This window comes from Oreochromis aureus, linkage group 1 (assembly GCF_013358895.1).
Source record: "Oreochromis aureus strain Israel breed Guangdong linkage group 1, ZZ_aureus, whole genome shotgun sequence".
NCBI lineage: Eukaryota > Metazoa > Chordata > Actinopteri > Cichliformes > Cichlidae > Oreochromis > Oreochromis aureus.
In genome coordinates, this window is record NC_052942.1 from 6,527,292 (window position 1) to 6,551,064 (window position 23,773).

Sequence of the window (23,773 nt, forward strand, 5' to 3'; positions counted from 1 at the left end):
TCCGACTGGGGTCTGGTGTATGGGGCCTCCTGCTGCTGCTGCGGAGTCGGGCGGTCTGCTTCTCCCCACCGCAGGGAAAAGGGTTACACCACCTGAGTCTGGGTGCAGTTTCCCCTCCAGGGCAAGGGTACCTAGACTCGGGGCTTAGAGCACGCTTGGGGAGTGTGATTGTGTGTACAGCGTCTCTATGTCTGTCTGTCTCCACGTTGGGTGAGTGTTGAGCAATTGTATATGAGAGCATGAGGGTGGGAATAGATGTTTGTATCTGTGTGTGCCTGTTTGTCTGTGTCTATATGTCAGGTTGGGTATCAGACGCCACCTCTCTGGGGACATCTCAGGCCCTCCAAGGTTTGAGGCCCATCTCCCCACCACTCCCCTGCCAGTGGCGGACGCCCTCAGACATCGGTGCGTTGGTGGTTCTCTGTCTCCGGGGTGGGCGCCCAGGTACCCACCGCTCACTCCTGGCGGCTGCTTATTGGGGCCTGGGCTCGCTCGGGCCACTTTGGGGATGGGGTGCCTCGGCCTCACGGCCCGGGCTCGGCCACTCAGGCACAGCTGGCTGCCGGCGGAGCTCACGGGCACGCCACTGCAACCCCCTGGCTTCTGCTCCGCGGCTGCTGAGTGACCCCTCATCTGGGACTCTCCTCAGCTCTTTCTGGGATAGTGGCGCGGCTGCCCTCTGTTGGTCTTCCTTGGTCTCTTGTGTTCTGGGGGCCTCTGGATGTCTGGAGTCTTGATCTCCTCCATACCTGCTTCATGCCCTGGAGGTCGGGGCAGTGGCCCCCACACCCTCTAGCAGATCATTACATGAAGGAACCTTTTTAAAAACAAGCGCGCTCATGCTCACAGGTGTACACACGGGTGATCACACACAAAAACTACACCCTTTTTGGCTCCTACCTCAAAGCACACTGTGCGCTGTCGATCTCACGTGCTGCACAATAATGTTTAATATTTAGTATTTACTGTCATATTCCCATATATCATTGTGATCTTGTTTATTACTCTCGTTTTCTTCTGCTTGCTTTCTTCTTTCTTTCTCAACAGGTGATCCAGGTGATCGATATATGTATTTTTGTCTGCTTATTCTGTTGGTTTTTGTTTTTGCCCTTTTTCCCGTCCCTCTTCTCAGGTTTTTTCTTTCCTCTTTCTTTCTCCACGTTCTCTCCTCCAGTCAAGTCTGTCCCGTATTCAGCAAGTGAAAATAAAATAAACAATAAAAGTTGAATCAAATGGACCATTACGGCAAGGCTGGGATGGTCCATTTGTAAAATAACCGTTGGGCATCTTTCTTCGCCTTTAGACAATAATTCTGATGGCAAAAGAACCAAACGGGACAGGTTAAAAAAAAAAAAAAAAAAAAAGAAATCTGCTGCAATGACCCGGTTACTGCGTTCACCAGATATCAACACAATTTCGATCCGCTCCTCACATGTTAACCTCTTCGACATGTCAATGGCTGTGAACAAAGAGAAACTTGTAAATAACTCATGAAAGAATAAAGTTACGTTGAAACCAAGCACACCATTGTTTTTCTTGTGACATTACCAATAAGTTTGATGTGTCACATGGCCCTCTTCCTATTGAAAAAACAAAAGTTGTATCCAAGATGGCCGACTTCTAAATGGCCACCGTGGTCACCACCCATCTTGAGGAGTTTGCCCCCTCACATATACTAATGTGCCACAAACAGGACTTTAATATCACCAACCGTTCCCATTTTATTACGGTGTATCCATATAAATGGCCCACCCTGTATTTGTGGGTCTTTTCTTATTTGTTTGGGGTTTTATGTACTGCCTGAACACTAAAGTGGCCATCCAATGAGATGACAGTCCCAGCAGTGGCCCACAGCTCATTTCAGTTTGAAACCCCTGACAGTTCAAATTAGTAGTAAAATGTTTACTAAATGGATTTTTTTCTTTTGTAAAACTAAATAGTTCAAAGATAAGAAATGGTATAAATAAACGCTTGATGAGGTAAGTCATCTACCACTGCTAAGAAGCCTTTCTACATTACCAGCTACAGTTTGTTTGCTTTACAATGAACTCCCAGTAAGTGTCCCAGACACTTTGGATTTCAAATGCCCTAATTAAAAGTGGTACTGTACAACTTTTGCTATTTACAACAAAAAACTTTATCTACTTCAGTTACAGTGTTTTGCTGCCCCTTTTCACAGGGGGTAGCCATTTCAAATTAGGTAGAATATTAAGAAACCAGCTGCAGAGGTTTGTTATTTCAGTTTTTTGTGAAACCTTCAGAAAAACTGTTGTCATTGCTCCTATCCATTCTTGTACAGACACTGGGCTATTAGCACATCACGAATTACCAACTTAAATCCGTGTACATGCTGAAAACTGTTCGCAGTGTTTCCAGTTGCCAAATATTCCCTTTCTGTCCACAGCTTCGGTCCTTGTATTGAACTTAGGAGCCTATTTTTAAAGATCTTGCCCCATATTCACAAAGTTTTATGGTACAATGACTTATACCTAGTGACAAAATTCTGAGACAATTCTTATATTATGTTTTCAAAGATTTTCCCTTCAAACGTTGCCAAAGGTTTAAAAAGAAAATGTTCGAAATGGAGGACTTTTAAAAGTTTAGGAGAAAGACAAAGTCTAGTGTAATTGGAGCAGTTAATTCATTTTTATTTTAAGCTTAGAAGAAGCATGTTTTGTCCTAGTCACGAAACCCTGGACCAGACCAGGTCCCAGGTCATCTTTTGAATTTTGAGTCATTTTCTCCAGGAAAGGACAATGTAAATATTAACAGAAATGTTGCCATTACCAGACATTGCTTACAACTAATTTGCATCTGCAATCTCTCGGGAGGCTAAATTATCTTTCATTAAAAATGCCTTCTTTCATTGCTGGAGGTCATCATGTACAGTCTTTTTTTTTTGGAACTATCCCAAAGATGTTGGAAAATGTAGATTTTCTTCTCATCTGGAGCTGATAATAATAATCTGCATCTATTCCAGCAGCATGTGTGTTTAGCAGAAGAGTTCGGGTGCTGAACTGGCCTGCCTGCAGTATAGACTCTAGACCTTTCACCAGCTGAGAACATCTGGAGCATCACCAAAATCGAACCCTCCATCAGACAACAATGGGACAACAATCCTCTCCTCAGTTCCCAGACGATTACCTATGGATATTAAAGAACAGGATGCTACACAGTGGGAAACTTATCCATGTTCCAAATCTTTTGAGAGATGTTGCTGCCATCAAATTCAAAATGAGCTCATATTTTTCTTTAAATGGTTCTCACTTTAAACATATGACATTTTCTATGTTCTGTTGTGAATTAAATATGGATTTATGAGATTTGCAGACCCCAAACTTAAGATAACCTCTTCCTATTTACTTTCAAATAGACCTGCCAATTGTTAAGTGGATTGAATGAACAAGACATGACGGAACACACACAGAGACCAATGAGAATTTGCATAATTATGATTAAGGAACTGGCCTCCCAGCCCATTGTTCCTTCAGTGGGCTGGTTTCAGTCATTATGCAAATGTACTGTTTATAAGATTTGGGGAAACCTGCAGTCAGCTGAGACTGAAGAAGTCACTTGGATGAGTGACGAAACATTTCTCCCACAAAACACTACGTCCAGATGAACAGAATCAACTTTTGGAGACAGCGACCAAGTCATTAGTAATTGTTAATTTTGGATTTAATGCTGGCAATGCATTTCAAAAAATGCTGTCTTTATTTATTTTTTTTAAACAACAGTCTGGAAAAAAAAAAACTTCAGGAAGTCTAGAAAATAAATTCCCTGATACAGAATGCACCTGGTTACTTTCTTTCCCATTGTGATGCTCATTTTGAACTTAAGCAAGTCATCTTGGCCATGTCTACATGGTTAAATGTATGGAGTTGCTACCACATAATTAGCTGCGTTAACTCTCAGTTGAACAGGTGTTCCTATTAAATTGACCAGTGCCTGTATATTTTTCATCATTAATGGTGCTGTACAGGTGTGTAAAATACTCATGACAGAGATGATATACAAGCTAGTCTCGCCTCCTCTTTTTGCCCTGGAGGATGTAACATCTGTGTTTGCCAAGGCAGAATTTCACTTTTTCTTTGGTCAAACTAGAGAATGGTTTTTCATTATTAGTGAATTCAGGCCCAGAGGAGACAGCAGCATTTCTGCATTTTTTTTCCCCCCAACGTTTGTAAACAACATTTCAGGTCTTTTGTTGCCCTTCTTTTTTTATTTAAATTTGCATATGAAAAAGAACCAAACAAACACTGAATATTTATGATATCTTTTTACTGTTTTAATTAAATAGGTTTTACATTTATTCCAAACCATTGCACTGTATTTTTTTAAACATTGTTTTCTTGATAAAAGCTCATTTAACCAGCACATTTTTCCCTCTGTAATTTCAAATTTTGTTGAAACAGTTCAGTGAAGAACTCTTTCAGAAAAACTCTACATGACGTGTGATCATTTTGAGGATTCTTGTCCATTTTTTAAAATCCATAAGGAACATTTGCAACATTTTTTTTACAGTGTGATTTTAAGTCCTTTGATACGAGAAACCTAAACAAGTATATAAAAAGACTTTAAAGAGACAACAAGACTGTCATTGAGACAGAATACAACATAATTCAAATTTCAGGCACAAGCTACGGTGAAAATATGGCACATTCAGTTGGCTTAATTAAGATAATTATGTTGTTGTAAACTCCCTCGGGTCTCTGTGTGTCCTCCACAGTGAATCTAAAATTTGCACAGACATGAGACCCAGTCTGAACTGACTCGAGCCTCAGGTGTGGTTCAGGTAAGATCCAGTCCAACAGCAGCATCTGCTGACAGCTGAGAGCCTCCAGTGTTAGATACAGCAGCTCAGAAATCCATGGGAGGCACTGATTACCTGCTAGTGAAGAAAGGCTGAGATGCTAAGCGCAAAAGCGCTTTTGTTCTTTGAAACCTGAGACAAGAAAAGATCCATCCCTTTAAGTACAGTACTTTACCTCCTCTTATTAATGAGATGGAGGCTGAGGAGTGACTGCGACACATTTCCTAACAAGCTGAATGTATCCAGATGAAGGCACTGCAGTCTTGGTTGTGAGGTCCGATGTTTTTATCGTACTTTCCGGTAGTAAACGAAGGCTACCACCAATACTACTGATGCTACCATGGCTGCTGTCCTCCATCGAGAAAAACCACGGATCACCCCCTCCTGCAAGATCAAGAGATCAATATTAGGAGCCGTGGATGTACCTGAGGCATCCAAACAGGAGACCGTAATGAGTTTTATGAACGTTTAATCACTTACCCAGCCCCCTTGCGCCACAAGCCAGCTGTAGACCTGCTCTCTGATAACCTGGAGGACCCAGCTGATGATCATTTGGATGTTCTCTAAGTGATTGGCGGTAATAGCCTTTAAAGGAGAAACGGATATGGAACAAAGCAATTAACATAAGTTGTAGGTACCCTGCTGTCAAATGTGAATGAGACCCTCCTGCAGGCATTGTTAGCCCTTTATGCACACTTACTGTAAGTCTGTATTTCTGCACTTTACTGCCTTTTAATTAATGTGAGGAATTTTGAACACGTTGCTGAACATACTGGAACCTCAGTGAGGTAACATTACTCACAGTGCAGAGATTCCACCAGAAAAGCTGTTAAGCCCACTGGCTGCAACAAGTTGGTGCCACAGCAATTGCGGTCCTTTTTTTTTGGCTTTTTCTCACAGCCATTATGTTTGTACGTTTGGTGGGTGTGAGAAAAAGACACACTGGGAAATTCCTTTCCTATATCCAGCATGAAGAGAAAGATTCTGACAGGCAGGGAGCACAGAATAATAGCTGTAGCAGATGGTTTACCTTGTGTATAAGTTTACAGGCCAGATGGAAGAGAGCCACTATTCGACCCCAGTTGATACCATCAGCAAAGATGTTTCTTGCAACAGTCATGAAGACGTCTTGAGCACAGTTCCCCTGAACCTGGTTTATCAGCCTGATGGGAGGACATGGACACATTCAAATATGAGAATGATTTCATTTGACTAAACAGATTTACTGACCCAAGTTTTTCTTGCAAGTACTGTTCATAGTTAAGATATGCTTGCTCAGCAGTTTTATTGTATACCGACTTGTCATTCAAATGCCACACAAACAATCTGAATTTCCACAAAAACTTTAAAAAACATTGCTGGCCACCAGTGCTACCCCTCAGCCTCCTGGTATCATTTTGAAAACCTCAGATGACATCTTTCTCTTTAATGTGTTCACAAGATTTTCAGAAGACATGACCTCTGACCCCAAGGTCGAAGTCACTGAGATCCGAACTTGACCGAGATTTTGGCCGTTTATCAATGCCCAAGTACGCGAGTACGTACTCGCGTTCTCGGTGAGTACGTACCCGCCGAGAACGCGAGCACGGACTCGCGATATGTACAATTGGAACACCTGCGTACGTGATGATGTCACAGGTCCGGAGTTTTTACTGCCGTCCCCTCCTAATTTAACTGTGAGTAACATGTTATGAAGCTTAACTGTAATCACAGCCAAACCGGTTTACTCAGGAACAAATAAAACACTGAAATAAACCAAACATTAACATTTAGAAGTGATCTAAGTGACTTATATATCATTTTTAACCTCAGTAGTGAAACCTCTATTAATAAAAAATAGTGTACATGTACATACGTGTACATACCTTAATAAAAAAAAAGCAGGTGAGATGTTAGAACACTTTTATTTCTATTCTAGTGGACACTCAATACTATAGACAGCTGCTGGAGTTTCTTTAACCTGAGTAGTGAGAAGTCCGCGAGCGGGGGGGGGTTGAAAACGATGTGCCGGGAGTCCGCTGTTGAGTTTTGGACGAAATGCATTCTGGGATATATAGCTGTCCCAAGTCCACACCGATGCATGCTCGATAAAGCGGGCGGATCGAGAACACATCCGGGACTTTTTCGCGTTCTCGGCTTGATGCGTGCCAATTGGAACAGTACTTGGTCTCCGACTGATGACGTATCACGAGTACACGAGAACGCAAGTACGCACAAGTACGCATATTGATAAACGCCCATTTAGTAGCTGCACCCATTAGATTAACCCTTTAAACCCTGACCTAATTTACCCTTTAAACCAGGGGTAGGCAACTCCAGGCCTCAAGGGCCAGTGTCCTGCAGGTTTTAGATGTATCCTTGATCTAACACAGCTGATTTAAATGGATAAATTACCTCCTCAACATGTCTTGAAGTTCTCCAGAGGCCTGGTAATGAACTAATCATGTGATTCAGGTGTGTTGACCCAGGGTGAGATCTAAAACCTGCAGGATACCGGCCCTCGAGGCCTGGAGTTGCCTACCCTTGCTAAAAATGCTAACCATCACCGGTGACGGGTTAGGGTTTAAAGCAGGGGTCCCCAATCCCAGTCCTCGAGGGCCGGTGTCCCTGCAGGTTTTAGATCTCACCCTGGGTCAACACACCTGAATCACATGATTAGTTCATTACCAGGCCTCTGGAGAACTTCAAGACATGTTGAGGAGGTAATTTATCCATTTAAATCAGCTGTGGTGGATCAAGGACACACCTAAAACCTGCAGGGACACCGGCCCTCGTGGACTGGGATTGGGGACCCCTGGTTTAAAGGGTTAATGTCAAAATTCTCAAGTTATCGCATTCACAAACTTGAGCACCCATGCTGTCCGTTCACCCAGCATGGTGACCACAATGCCACATCAGCCTTTTACAGCTGAGGGGTTAAAGAAAGTGACTCAATAGTTCAATCCACTGCTAGAGAGTAGCAGTAGGTGGAGCCAATTCTCCAGTCAGTACCACTGTGCTACGAGATAGCATCATGGAAAGAGCCATGGTCAAAGCTCAAGAAATTACACATTCCAGTTTGTATTTTTCCCATCCCTGTGGTCAGATTTTCATCGCTACAACTGGAAGTATTGAGTGAACTTCAACTAACATGAGTTACGATATCGCACCGGGATATTAGGAGAGATGGGTGATGAAATCCTGCATTTTAGTGTCACCAGTCACATTCAAAAGTATGTAAGCATTTACATAATATTTAAAAATTGATTTAAACACATTGAACTTTGAAAACATTAAAAGAAAGTGAGGTTTTGCATTGTAAATCTGCCAATAGTAGTGTCAGCATGATGTGCAAAGGGCATATCAATTAATTGGTAATCAAAGAATCTGCTGAAACAGCTGATGCAGCTCACCTCTGAAGTTCAGCATTCCGATTTAAACTGTCCGCTATCTTGCGCAGCTGTTCTACCACTTCTTTGATTTGTGGATCCTGTTGTTCATCTGGCCTTCCTCCCAAATCCTCAGAAGTCACATGTCGACTAGGGTCCTCTGTGTTTATATGTGCAATCACATACCTGTAGCAGACCAACACACACACACACAAAAAAAAAAAAAACACCCACAATTTTATTATACAAAGATTCTCCTCAGTAAACTTAAAACAACACCAAATCACAAGAGCGGTCACCTCAAGGCGCGTTATATTGTAGGTGAAAGACCCTGCAATAATACAGAGAAAACAGAAAACCCCAACAATCAGAAGACACCCTATGAGCAAGCAAATTAAAAAAAAAAAAAAAAAAAAAATCCCTTTTAACAGGGAGAACCCTCCAGCAGAACCAGGCTCAGGGAGGGGCAGCTATCTATTAGGGGGACTGTATCTCAGGAAGTAGAGCAGTTCATTTACTAATTAGATGGTTGGTGGTTCAATCCCTGGCTGTTACACTCTGCGTGCAAATATCCTTGGGCAAGACACCTAACCCCAAGTTGTTGTTAGAAAGCACATCAGCATTATAAAAAGTGCTTGTATGAAGCACTGAGTGCTCAGGTGGAAAAGAAAAGCCAATTCATTTGTCATTTACCATCTGCTGTGACCGGTTGTACATGCAGATTTATATAGCGAAAGTACCATTATAATTTTTTTTTAAAGTTTTGTCTGCAAAATAAACTACAAGCTCAATGTAAAACCTACCTATGATCAGTGTTGTGATTTTTGTTCAGACCAAACAACCTCTGCTACATTGTTAGCCCAGGACTCTACAGTCTATTTACACGTACAGTGCACATCCTGAAAAGGTAATGCTGATATGAGCAGGCAAAGAGGCACGGACTTCAAAGAAGTATAACAGGAATGACTGCTCGCCCACTGGGTCCCTAGCTGTCTTGCAACCTAATAGATGTTCTTGTAAATGGAGAATCCTCTACACACACTAAGGTTAATTATGGAGTTCCACAGGGTTTAGTGCTAGGACCAGTTCTGTTTACATTATACATGCTTCCCTTAGGCTGTATCATCAGAAGGCATAGCATACATTTTCACTGCTATGCAGATGTCACCCACCTTTATCTATCCATGAAGCCAGATAACACACAACAATTAGTTATTGCAGGAATGTCTTAAAGACATAAAGACCTGGATGACCTCTAATTTCCTGCTTCAAAATTCAGATAAAACTGAAGCTATTGTACTCGACCCTGAAAATCATAGAAATACAGTATGTAACCAAATGCTTATTCTGGGCTCTAATAACACCGTAAGGAATCTTGAAGTTATTTTTGACCAGCATATGTCCTTCAGTGCGCATGTTAAAAAAGTACGAAGAACTGTTTTCCTCTATTTACACAAGATTTGTTTATAAGGGTTCTCTCCAGGTACTCCGGCTTTCTCCCACAGTCCAAAGACATGCAGTTAGTGGGGTTGGGTTAATTGGTAATTCTAAATTGCCCATAGATGTAAATGTGAGTGTGAATGGTTGTCTCTCTATATGTGTTAGCCCTGTGACAGACTGGCGAGCTGTCCAGTGTGTACCCTGCCTCTCACCTTATGGTAGCTGGGATAGGCTCCAGCCCTCGCCCCCCCGCAACCCTGACAAGGATAAGCAATCTCTGGCACTCTTCCACAGTGTGTCTTTGATCTGCCTTCCTCTCCCATCACCCCCAACTGGTAGATGGCTGCCTCTCCCTGAGCCTTATTCTGCCAGAGGTTTCTTTGTTGTTAAAAAGGGCATTTTACCTTCCCGCTGTCACCAAACCGCTAGCTCACAGGTGGTTTTCTCTGTATTATTGTAGAGTCTCTACCTTACAATATAAAGCACCTCGAGGCAACTGTTGTTGTGATTTGGCACTATATAAATACATTGAATTAAACTGAATTGAATTGCAATAGAGTATATGGATGGAGACTTAAGAGTACATCTTTCACCATCTACAGCTCTGTGATTGCAGCTATTCCCCTTCTACCTCTGAATAGTACTCATGGATACTGATCAATGGAGATGTCAGTTTAATTAATAGCTATCCTGAAGCTGACCTCGCGGCCCACTGTTAGTCAGTCGTGCTAGTTCAAATGCACTGTTTATCATGTTGGGGAAACCTGCAGTCAGCTGAGAATGAAGATTTCACTTGGAAGTAGGGCTGTTCGATATAACGATATATATCGGTTGACGATATGAAAACGTCTATTGTTTCATACTATGCTATCACTTGTTTCGTGGTGTCGCAAAATAAACTGTTTACGGCAATATTTTTTCATTGTTTTGATGGCAACTGTAGAATTTCTTAAACTTCTATCTTTCTGTTATATTTAATATAACCACACTACGGACAGACAAGCGACTGTTTTTACGCGTTATTGTTAGCAACAACGACGGTAAAAGCATTGCGTGGCTCCGCCGTCCGCTTGTTTATTTTCCACATAAACCTTTCACAATAAAGCTGAAGATCCTTTTGAGATTTTTCAAAATAAACTGAATCACGTGAAATAGTATGTAGAGTGTTTACAGACGAGAAGCTAAAAAGAGCTGTCAGGTGGTAAAAAAATAAACCTCAGAACAGGCTTTTTCCCGCAGCACACCCTGTAATAACTACTAACAAAGAAAGCTGCGGCCATTTCAACTTATTTAACACTCGACTCGACGCTCAGCTGAAAACACTTCATGCAAGTCAAGTTGCCCGAGATTCACAGAATTTACAGAAAATGTAAACTTTTTGTGATATATATCGTTGTCGGGACGATAAATGTCTTATATCGGGATATGAGATTTTGTTCATATCGCACAGCCCTACTTGGAAAAGTGATGAAATGTTTCTCCCACTGAAAACACTACATCTAGATGAACAGAATCAACTTTCTGTATCCATTCTCAGTTTAAAATGTAGCGACTTTTTACGGTCAAACACATGGGTATGACCGTACAGCAACGTTGAGACTTGTCTGTGAAGGTTCTCAGTCATCCAGGTCATCGTAGTCAAAGGAGTTTGCAAAGAAAAAAAGTCCAGACGCTTTTTCTTTGCAAACTCCTTTGACAACGTTGAGACTTACCCTCTAAAGACAACCGCTCCTTCTTCGAGGATGTGATCATCAATGACATCTGGAAGAGCAAGCAGATAACTAATAGACTATTTACTCATATTTATATTCAAGGTGGGGGGCGGGGGGGGGCTTTTTCCTGCCATAATACAAAACCTTTACAATCAGTAGTAAAGCAATGTAAACAGTACAAAACACATTGAAGTTTTTAAAAACTGCCAACCAACTTATGTCATCATTTCTTACTGGACAAAGATACACTGATTTAATCAAAGAACATGAAGTGTGGTTTCTTTCTGAGGTAGTTTGAGCTTGCTTTCACTTTTGCCAAGATTGCTGTTTCCACCTGTAATGTCTACTGTGAAACAGCTGTTTGAGACAAAGCAGTGAAGAATTACTTTTTGTGGCTGTCTTTGGATTTAATTGCAGAATTCTGGTTAAAGCAGATATAAAGAAAATACTATTCACGTTCACTCCACCAGCCTGCAGTCTCTAATAGTCGCATTATCAGTTAACTACATTAAAGTTAGGCCGTTAAACTTGTCCTCATGTGACGTCACGAGTGGCCATAATTATCAGAGGTGTAGCATAGTCCAGACAGGCTTCCTGGTGACAACTAGCAGACCGACAGCGGCCTGTTGAGACTGTAAAGCACACACTGTGTCGGCGTATGTCCCGCTTGGGATCATCCAAAGCAGTCAGCAGGCACAGCCGCGTTAAGCTTAACCAGGCTCGGGTTTAGTGACAGGAACCAAGGTGATCTCGAACACACCAGCCCGCTGGTAATAAAGTCTAAAAGTAGTTAGAAGCAATTCTTTAATTCTAACTTTTTATTCCGGTTCGGACTCGTTATACTTTTGCCTCCGTTTAGCCTTTCAACTTCAGCGGCTGAACCAAACATGTCTCCACTTACCGTCTCCACCCGCGGCGCCCCTAGGCTCCTGCTCCGGATTCTCCCCCTCTCGGCCGTCAGCCATGGAGCCAAACTTTGAGTCCGCGCGGAGATGGACGAAATTTTAGCTATTCTAATGTTCAACGCTAACTCGACCCAGTACAACCAAGAGAAGTCACGGGTCCTTACCTAGTCTGTGGAAACCCGTCTTTCAAGAGAAGAACACGGAAGTGATACGGAAGTATCGTAGCGACGGGACCAGCAGTACGTGGACACGCCTCACAGATATCCCACAGATGGAGACAATCGCCCAGAAACCTGCCCACAGAAGAGTATTTATCTGTTTTACTTTGTGTTCTTCCACAGTTCAGATACTCCGTGCGAACTATCATTGTCAAAGCTGGACACTTGCCACAAGGCCCGCTTAAAGATTATGTTAGTGATGGCGTTTTTTTGTTTGTTTACTACCGCGGTCAAGTGAGCCGTCATTTGTGCGCTGCGATGAAGCCAGCCGCCTCTTATCCACACTATAAATTTTCTTGGGCTTCAACACTATCCTTTACGGCAGCGCCTGTTCTCGTTCATTTCTGATCGCAAAAGATAGACGCTCGCACAAACGCGCACTCACACATACACGCCCACGCACGCATTACACTGGGACAGCCTGGTTGCATCATATTCACAAATTCATTAAAAACCACTCTTGATAGTTGACGTGAAACGTTGAACACATTCGACCTCTGGTCCACCTACTGTACCTCTGAGCCAACTTTATTTTCTTTGGGCTGCAATATTCAACAAAAATTAAAGGACAGTTACGCTCAGATTCAATACAATAAATGCAAAACAATCACATCATGTTCAAAAATTCATTACAAATCGTCCTTGACAATTGACATTAAACTTTTAACAGATTTTGTTTCTCTTATCTGTGCCAAGTTTCGTCTCAAGCTGCTTTCATACTCCCAAGAAATCAAAGGACAAGTTTGCTCAAATTCAAAAACTTCAAAGAAATGTTACAATGTCCTGTGAGAAATGTATTAAAAATCATCTGTGAAGGTTGAATTTCTCAACGGATCCCTTTTCTTGGACACCCATACTAGTTTCATCAGTTTTTCATGCACAGTTTCATCTCAATCGGCTGCATAATTCTGGAGAAATTAAAGGTCTTTTCTGGTCAAATTCAACATGCTCAATCGATTATAACATCATAAAAATAATTTAAAATCATCTGTGATTGTTGACATGAAATTGTCAGTTGACTCCTCTTTGTTACCTTTTCTGCATGTGTGCCAACCTTCATCAAAAAATGCTGCAAGATTCCAGAGAAATTAAAGGACATTTCTACTCAAATTCAACAAGGTTATTTTAATAAACAAAACCATAAAAAAAAGTCATCTTTGATAGTTGACATGAAGTTCTCCACAAAAGCATCTTCTCTGCACTCTCACTACATATCTGTAAAGTTACTGCATGTGATGGCTGCACTTACAGCCACACAGTGGTAATACCCACCATGTTAAAAATGGAGATAGACACCAATTCACAAATTACAGGCCTGTTTCTCTACTTTCACAATTTTCAAAAATACTGGAAAAAGTTTTCATTAATAGACTTGACAAATTTATAGATAAACATAAAATAATAATGGACAGTCAGTATGGTTTCAGACCAAATAGATCAACATCTGGCATTAATGGAACTAATTGAAAATATCACCAACAATATAGATCAAAGACAATGCACAGTTGGTGTTTTCATTGACCTAAAAAAAAGCCTTTGACACAATTAATCATGAAATATTACTTGATAAACTGGAGTACTATGGCATTAGAGGAGTGGTGCTAGAGTGGGTAAGGAGTTACTTGAGAGACAGGCAACAATTTGTGAAGATTGGTGAATATCAATCAGAGTGCCTGGACATTGTTTGTGGAGTTCCACAGGGGTCAGTATTGGGACCAAAGCTGTTTATCCTGCTACATCTGATATATTACAGTTTATTTTATTTGCAGATGATACAAATATTTTTTGTGCTGGAGAGAATTCACAGCAGCTTTTGGAAATTGTCACACAAGAAATGATTAAACTGAAAACATGGTTTGACAGAAACAAGTTATCACTAAATTTGAAAAAAAAAAAACTACATTTATGTTATTTGGAAATTGTAAAAAAGATGCTGGAGCAAAATTGTTAATAAATAATGTTGAAGTAGAGCAAGTTTCTCATACAAAATTTCTGGGTGTGATAATAGATAACAAAATCTGCTGGAAACCTGACATAAAGCATATACAAGCTAAACTGTCAAGAAGCATCTCTGTACTGAGTAAAGCTAAACATTTTTTGCCTTCCAAATCACTCCGGGTACTTTACTGTTCACTTATATCGCCATATTTGGAATACTGTGTGGAAATCTGGGGAAATACATACAAAACTTCACTTCAACCATTATGTAAAATTCAGAAAAAAGCAATCAGGATGATTACTAAAGCAGGATTTAGAGACCACACTAACATCATGTTCTTGAAATTAAAAATTCTGAAGTTTATGGATCTTATAAAATATAAAACCGCAAAAATTATGTACAAAGCCAGATACAATATGTTACCAGGAAATGTACAGAGGACGTTTTTTGACAGAGAAGGGGACTATGAATTGAGGGGAAAATTAAATCTGAAGACTCTTAAAGCACGGACAAAGGTTAAAACCTTTTGTCTTACTATTTGTGGGGTAAAACTGTGGAACAGTTTTACTGTGGACCTACAGCAATGTTCAGGCATTAGTCAGTTCATAAAGATGTTTCGAAAACTACTTTTGGAAGAATATGAAACTGATAAAGTTGATCACCCATTGTATATATAACTATGCTAAATTGTATCTAAATTATATCTATCACTGTAGCTATGTTTATACATGTCCTCCTTGTTTATTGTGTGGGGTAAGTGATGATGGGAATTAGGGGTAACAATGAATGGTGGGATTCAATAGAATGTTGAGCATGGGGTAGGGATTAATAAGTATGTTATACTTCTTCCTACTCCATTTCAGACTTAATAATTGTCATTTCATGTCATTTAGACACTGCATTCTAAAATAAGTGCGCACATTTTAGTTTACACTGTTATGTATGATTAATCTTTTGTTTTCTGAGTTACCTTAGTTGCAGCTGCTCCAGTCCCTTGATTGAGGAGCCAAGAGGTGGAAAAGGGGCGGAGCGAGCTTTGATGGAAGACTGCTAATTGGTTCATTCCATAACTCGGGACCATGGGGGGGGGGATTGGAGTTCATTATGTTAGTTTCAGTTAGGTTTTGTGTGTTTTACCCCTTTGTATTTTTGTGGGCTGATCAGCCACTATTTAAGTTTCCCCTTTGTCTCGTTAAGTTAGGTCAGTTTGTTTGAGTTATCAGTAGTGTTGTCAACTTTGAGTAGCGTTCTGTTATTTTGACCTCTTTTATGGGCCCAAGATTTTGATTCTTTTTGCATGATTTAACCAATTATGTTTTTGGGTTAAATAAAAAATCCTTTTTTTGGACTTTAACCTGTGCCTAAGTTTCCTTCACTGCTCGGTCCATCACACTGCAATATTTCTCTTTTTTGACTTTACTGGATAGTGAAGTCAAGACAGACAGGAAAGTGGTGTTGAGTACCCTAGTACAGTATGGATTGGCTGTCTGTTTAAAGAGTCCAAATCTCTGATCGGTCTTGTCCGGCAAACAGTGCAGACCCATTTTCCTTTTTTCGGTATTCCGAAAAAAAGTAGAGTGAGATGGATGCCTTCCTCAAACCATGATCCAAAGTGCGCGAGCCAAAATCACAAGCAGTGTCACAAGATTTAACATTGCTATATTATTGACTTACTTCACTTGAACATGATACGAACAATTTAATATACCCTCTCTGCATATCATGTAGTTTCTCCACTATACAGTGTTATGAAATCAGTTTCACCCCGGTTCTTTTTATTCCTCGGGCATCCAGAGACGGCACCGGAACTCAGTAGTCATTTCACAAAACCTTTATTCATCTTCATTCATCTTCATTTAAGCATGCATCTTCTAGAAGGGGAGCTGTGCCAGGCCGGTGTTCCTCTGCAGATCTTCCACTCCTTTGTCTGTTACAGTCAGCTTTATAGAAGCGACCCCATCATAAAACCCCCATGGTGTGCTGCAAACTCTGTGTCTGTGTGTGTATGCACGAGCACGTGAGTGCCTGTGTGTGCGCGTACCCGTGTGTCTATGTGAGTGCACGTGAATGACTGTGTGCGCGTACCTGTGTGTATGTGTGAGTGCACGTGAGTGAGTGTGCATGTAGGTGTGGGTGCGTCGTAACAGTCAAAGCACTGTGTGTGTGTCTCTGTGTACGTGACTTCCTGCCGGTCATAAAAGTAATCTCCTCACTCAATCTACACCAAATTCCTCTACACAACATAGAAAACAGAGTTAACATATTACAAACACTGAGACCCTCACTCTGCATCCACTGGGCCATTGGCCTCTTGTTGTCTTACGTTTACAGATAAGGTGGAGAGTCTCCTGCAAACCTACTTCCAAGTTATAACAATTATGAGTTTTTATTAAAGGTACAAGCATCAGCATCAGCAACCCCCAACTGTAGCTTCCTGTCTCCTTTTATGACAGCAGACCCCCAGTGTTCATAAATTCCTTTCCCTCTAAACAATTACACACACTCTCAGGCCTACAGCTAAGCCAAACTAAAACACACAGACAAATCCTTTCCTATTCATCTGATCTACTGCTGGACCCTCTCATCTAAGCAAATTTAACACATTGTATTCTAATAATTATTTTCTTGTACTCACAACAGTTACATTTAACTTTAAAGTATGAGGCTAATGTGTTAAATACACGCAAGATGCTTACATAAATCCAAGAGACGGGGAATCCCTTTTTTTCAGTGTGTGTGCGTCAAATATATTTGACCCACAGAATATATTTAAAAAGGGCTAAAGACTATACCTTCTCAGATAGTATTGTGTTCTTTACACATGTTATTGAATATCTTAATTTGTATTTAATTCTATTTCGGAGCAGTTTGATATGAAAACTCTACCTTATAACTCAAAATAAAAGAGTTGTTCATTCAACAGGGCACAAGTCCAAATGCTTTCAGGCAAGTTAACAGTTAAACACAAACCTGTGCACTTGTCCATCTTTGTGAGTCTTACCTCACAAAAAATGTCACAGTCCTGGGTCAGTTTTTGGCTGGATTATTCTGGAGCTGCAGGTGAGAAGTAGGACCCAAATGCAGGACTCTTATAATGAACAGTGAATTTATTTACAAAGTGCACAATGAATAACTATTTACAAGTCCCAGGCACTTATAATGTAAGACAGACCTACGGCAGGGCAACACACGAGGATTGCCAGCCGGGGGTAAATCCAAAACACCCAGACCCAGGACCATGACAGTACCCTAAAAACCTGGAAAAGATCACATGGAGGTCTGGAAGTAAACTTAAGGCATGATTATATTAAGTATTAATAGAATAGTTTTTGGCTTTCATTCTTTTGGGTCAAATGGGTTATATTCCAGGTAATATGATTTTTTTTCTTTCTTTTTTTTGTTCAACAACTGGATTATTCTGCAAGCTCCACATGATGGCGATGTTGAAAATGCCTTCTAGCACTCATATTTATTCAGAGGGATGGAACAGCGAGTCAGTGAGTAATATGTCGAGCTGTGTAATGGGGTGTTTCATCACCACACCCACCCACCACTACCGTGCACTACAAAACTAAAACCAGCCAGTCAGGTTTTTTATCAGTCACATCCGAGTGAATGGCTTGAATAAAACAGTGTGTATCCTGGGGAGCTGGTAGTTTTCCATTCTATTAGCTATTAGAGTTACAAAAAAACAACAACTGGCAAGACAAAACAGGCCCCTGCAGATGTGACAACAGTTCATGTGGAATGTGAGCCTACTGCAAACACAAAAGTCCTCTTTTCGAAAACTTCTGCACTAAAAAGACAAAAAGACACAGAGAGGTGTTTATATGGATGAGGCATTGGACCCACATCACGCTGAAAAGATAGAAGTAGAAACATTTTATTTTTGCATTTTGAAAATAGATCTGGAGTGTCATGAATAGAGTTGATTATATGACTAAAAGTACTAAATGTTTAGCTTCATTTGACATTTAAAATTTAAAAGTCTAATCTGAGCACTCTGTTTCTTTTCAGTAGTCTTTCAGTTGCAAGCATATGCATATTTGTGAAAAGATCTTCCTACTGTCAGTAATGAATATGTACGAAGTACTTACATAGGAAGCAGTCATTATATTAGTGTGCACTCTTGTTGACATCAGAGTTAATATTTGCCAGAAACCTAACCATGGCAACATTTGAAGATGATGATTTTAGAATTAGAATATGCAAAGTGTTATTACCTCTGACAGTGAGCTTAGTGATAACAAAAAACAGATATATATATATTTTTTTTTAATTTTTTTTTTAAGCTCTGAGCTATGGGCAGTAAGTCTTGATATAGCTAATGTATGTCCTATATGGCATATCAACAAAGTGTGCATTTCATTTGTTTGTAAACTTCAGCACTATGCATCAAATTCAATTTTATGTATATTATTAAAAAAAATTATTTACTTTACTTATTGTTGGGTGGCCCTAAAAGTTAAAATTTAGTGTGACTTAGAAAAATGCTGCAAAAGTACACAAAGCACAACAGAACTTGAATAAAATACAATGGAAGCAGAAAAAACAATCTTGCAAAAAAAGCAATAGAAGTGTTTTTGGTGCGACGTTAACTTCACAGAACAACTGCAGAAGTGACAGAAACCAAAGCATGGATCACACTTACAATTAAAAAAAAGAAAACAACAGAAATAGAAAAAATGCCACTCACAAAAAACCCTCACAAATCGCAACGGAAGTGTTTTGGAGAAGGCAAAAACATGACGGAACAGCTGCAGAGGTGACCAGTTAACAGTAAATGGCAAATATTTCACCTTCACAACACAAAAGAGTCATCAGCTCCTTTTGACATTGCTATTTCCAAAGTAATTTGTTTGCAACCTCTCGGAACCACCGTATTATGGAAAAAATGTTTTCTGCGGGATTAATTATGCTTTACTTTGTCAACCTGAAATTCCAAAGAAGAGAGCGTACAAGCACACTATCAATAAAAAAGCCCCTCTAATGGAGCAGATCATAGGGCACAGTGTGGATGAAGATTTGACCTTAAACTTAGTGTCTTCAGAATAATGTTTTTCTAATATTTTATATGTTATTCCAGTTGTACTTGCAATACTCCAACACTAAAGACTGACTTAAGTAATATGAAGCACAAAGTGATTCAAAAGGATCACTGCTGGTTTCTAGCACACTGCCTGCTATCCTCCTGAGAGCTAACAGAGCTGTTTTGTGCTTATCACTGCTGATCGAACAGCTTTTAAATGTGCTAATTTCACTTTCACTGTGCATTACTTATCTTATTGAGATGACAGAAGACAAAAAATCTGAAATGAACGAAAGTTAATGCTCTCAAATAAAAACTGCTTGTTTTGTTTGTTAGATAGAAAGGCATGCTGTATGAAAGTGTGTGGATGAGGCAAGCTGTAGAAAGCAGCTTTGGGTGCTCAAGTACAGTAGAAAAGCACTATATGAGGACAATTTCATTTTACACACACACACACACACACACACACACACACACACACAGAGAGAGAGAGAGAGAGAGAGAGAGAGAGAGAGAGAGAGAGAGAGAGAGAGAGAGAATGTTTGGAAGCTGTACCCCACTGCTTCTATCTGCATAAGACTGTGAGAAAATAGCCCAACATGTGTGCATGTGTGTGTGTGTGAGAGAGAGTGAAAGAATGAGAGGGGGAGAGAGAAAGAAATACAGAGTGTGTTTGGAGGAGTGTGGGGAACAACAGGAAGTGGAGAGGATGATGTATGGGAAATAGTTAATAGAGCTATTTTTGCAGAGGATGATGATGTGAGGAGGGCTTCTTGACCTCAGTCCTGTTCACACTGATGCTAAATATGGCAACAAAGAACTAATAAAGTTGTGGTAGTCATAGATAACTGCATGTTATTGCAAAAAGAAAAATACAAGATCAAGACAAAAAGAAGACAAAAATTTAAGCTAGGTGTCATTTACCATTCGCTGACATATAATTCTCTGACAAACATGTTATAACTTGAATAAATCCCGTAAATCCCAGTAATACAGGGGAACTGTCCGAAGTCAAACTTTTCTTTTCTTTTGTGTGTTAAGTTCCACACAGTGTGATTAAAGTCAGAGAGGAAATTGTTCAGTTCTAATAACAACTAGTGCATGGCACATGGTATCTGCAGAGTCACTGTTGTCTGATATCGGTGTCAAAAAAAGGAAGCCTGGAGTTGTCTGTTCATGTGTTTTCCACAGCAGGAAGAACACATACAGGGCACACATACATGTACTAGCCTCTCTTTCTCATTTTCTTTAAAATGCAAACATGTTTGCATTATAAAAATGAAGTGACATAATCACAATTATGCTGTGCCTACAATGTCAAAAAAAACTACATCATTTTCATGGGATATTTAATCACTGTAATCAAAGCCTGACAGCTAACTTCATGTTACCTAATTCTGTCAAACTTTGAGATATTTAGATACATCAGATTCATGTATCTTTGTTGCAGGTCGCACTACTTCAGTGAACACCAGTTATCCCCAACAATTAAATTACCTGCCTAATATCTTATAGGTTTCCTCATGCTATTAAATTATATCTGACCTGCAGAGACATGGATTTACATGAACTCCGAATTAATCCTGTGGTATCAGGGAACAAAGATGTTTAGCAGCAGGTCCTTAAAATTCTTCAATATACAATTCAATAATTTAACATGAATGCACATTTCACAGATGCACAGTCCAGCTGAGAGACCTTAACTTCTTTCTCATTTTTCTCAAATCATTTAACAACTTTGGTAAGGTCCATTTCCTTCTAAAAGATGCCAGTGGTTAGTTGTGGCTTAGGAGGTGGGTAATCTACTAATTGGAAGGATGCTGGTGCAAAGCCAAAAGTATCCTTTGCATGCAGACTGGATACTGTAACCTCATGCACCCTCCTCTGCATCAGTTATGAACCAAGAGTAGCTCCCAGTGTGTTATTTGAAGTGTGAAGGTTGGATAAAAATGTAAAGAGATACTGCTGAAGAAAATTAAAGAAACATATCAGAGCTCAGTTGGAATAACAATGCTGGATATCTATACTGATATGGACTGGGTATTGTGTTAGGAAGGAAAAAATTCCACATTGTTTGATTGAAATGAAAATTATCAACCCGCAGAGGGCTGAATTCAAAGACACCCTGAAAATCAAAGTCAGAATATAATGCGGTTGTCACAGTGCCAGAGTCAAAAGTAAAGGGGACCCTAATGCACGACCAAGCTGAGACTGAATAGTGTAGACTGCAGAGAGGTGTAAAACTGAGAAGGTCCAGCCAAAAGTGTCAAAGAACAGTAAAAAACAGTGTCTACAAGCACAGTCTGTCTGCGAGTGGTGACTGAGGTTCACAGAAACATTCCAAAAGACTGGTGAAGCGTGGATGTGTTCTATTGAGAACTAAGGCGTATCTGAGATGTGGCTGCAGGTCTAATCCTTTCTGCTATTTAGATCCACCTCTAAAGTGCAGTCATAAACTTGAATACTCCTATTCAGTGCACTCTGGTCTACTGCCTGCCAAGCAACAAATATTTCTTATTAGAATTTGCAGAGTATGTAGGAGAAATAACAGTGAATTATGATCAGTTTCTGAGCATCTGTTATTTCAACATTCATGTCAGTTGTGAATCCAAATTCTTGGTGAAAGGATATCTTGATCTTACTGAAACAATTAACTTCACTGAGTGTCTGTTCCAACACATGAAAACAGACGCACACTCATATTTCAGACCGTTTTGCAGTTTTATTGATCAGAATCAGAATCAGAATCAGAAAGACTTTATTTATCCCCAAGGGGCAATTAACAATTAACAATTTACTGTTACTTTGTCCAGCTCTCAAACCAAACCATGCTCTCTGACCCGCTGAGTGCACAAAAAAAATTATTTAACAGCATCTTTTTTGCATTAGTTTTTAATGGGTTTTTGCTTTTCAGTCAGGATTATTATTTTAATCTTAGTACTGAGAACGTTTTCATTCTTCTTGTACTAGCCTATGACATGGTGGCTCCTTTTAGAATTAAACAGTCTAAGCCGGTGACAGAGCCATGGCTGAATTACACTATGTGCCCTTTAAGCAGCAACTGCCAACATGCAGATAGAAGACAGAAGGAGGATTGTGTTCAAGTTTTATAAGATATTTTAAAAAGCAGCCTACTGGAGCATCAGAGACTCGTTAAAGCTGAAAACTCCAATTTTGTTTTTTTATTAAATCTCATTTCAAATAGCCACAAATCTCACTTTCTTTATCACTCTTAACTCTCTCATAAATCCATGTAGTGCTACTTGCATTATGCACTCATCTGCACTTTGTGAAAAATTTCTCTCATTAAAAAAAATAAAGATTTCTGCTGTCAGGTCTTTTCTCCAGCCCCAAATTTTGCTGTTTCTCCTGTTTGCCCAGTTGTCTTTGAGAACTTAGCATTACTTTTAAGAACAGCTATCTCTCCCCTTTTTAAACTGATATAGTTCAGCATATGCAGCCTTTTTATTGCCCCCTAAACACCATTGCACCTCTTCAAGGAGGTTTTTAAATATCCTTGTGGACCAAATCAATTTATCAGTGATGTCTAGCTGTGTCCCAGCTGCTTTTAAACATACTTTTATACAGTTCCTCATTAAAAAGACAACTTGTCTTCGTCTGTTCTGCTATGTCCACTTGTCCTCTAAGGGCTCTATTTACTGGAAGGGAGTATTTTTCTTTTCATCTCTTGTTTGTTTGCAGACCTGCTGTCACAGCTTGATGTAGAGCTGAAGTCACTTCTTCCTCATCAGGGGACTGCATAAAAGCCACACTCATCCAGCGCCATGCCTTTTCCCCCCTGGGCATCCATGTGGCGGTGTCTCTGCCACTGTGATTTTGCGTGAAATTTAATCTTGTGTACTGAGTAATTAGATGTTTTTCTTTTGTTGAACTGTGTTAAGATATATTGTTTTACCATTTTCTTTAAACTTGTTTTCTCCTGTTTTGCAGCTAGCCAGAGAGATTAGATAAGAACTGTTTTACTTTCAGTCAGAGGGGGGTCGTTTTGTTTGTTATTTTGGCGTTAGAGACCCTGAAGTGTATAGCTTCCTTTCTGTTTGTTAAATCACTTATGAAACACTGAACTTTAAGCTGAGCTAGGTTTTGTTCAGTACTTTTAAGTTGTGGGTTGCTAGTTTTACTTTATACATTTTTCGTTACACCCTGTGCCTCCTACAGTTCCATACTAAGGGTTGTGACATGTTCTTTCTAATTTCAGGGATATTTCTAAGCTCCATTTCTAAGGTTTTAGAGAAGGTAGTTTATACAAAAATACAGTCATACCTGGATTTAAATGACATTTCTGTGAAGGTCCAGCCTTTCTAAGAGTCTAAGAAAATGCTTTTAAC

At 40.0% G+C, this 23,773-nt stretch overlaps 1 protein-coding gene across 1 annotated transcript; it reads right to left on the reverse strand.

Annotated features, from left to right (window-relative positions):
• Positions 1–4,264: 4,264 nt before the first annotated feature.
• On the reverse strand, positions 4,265–12,564 carry zgc:153993 (uncharacterized protein LOC767645 homolog). Its single transcript, XM_031744109.2, has 6 exons — positions 12,235–12,564; positions 11,334–11,382; positions 8,206–8,367; positions 5,844–5,976; positions 5,294–5,398; positions 4,265–5,197 (listed from the first exon to the last, which is right to left on the reverse strand). The coding sequence occupies exons 1-6, from the start codon at positions 12,296–12,298 to the stop codon at positions 5,099–5,101; spliced, it is 612 nt and encodes a 203-aa protein (XP_031599969.1). The 5' UTR covers positions 12,299–12,564; the 3' UTR covers positions 4,265–5,098.
• Positions 12,565–23,773: the final 11,209 nt, after the last annotated feature.

Bases quoted from the DNA above. Each gene is read 5' to 3' on its own strand.
- zgc:153993 (XM_031744109.2), bottom strand. From the start codon at position 12,298: ATGGCTGACGGCCGAGAGGGGGAGAATCCGGAGCAGGAGCCTAGGGGC. The intron at 11,383-12,234 runs GTAAGTGGAGAC...TTGCTCTTCCAG, and splicing joins GGGCGCCGCGGGTGGAGACG to ATGTCATTGATGATCACATC. The intron at 5,977-8,205 runs GTGAGCTGCATC...TCCTCCCATCAG, and splicing joins CGGAATGCTGAACTTCAGAG to GCTGATAAACCAGGTTCAGG.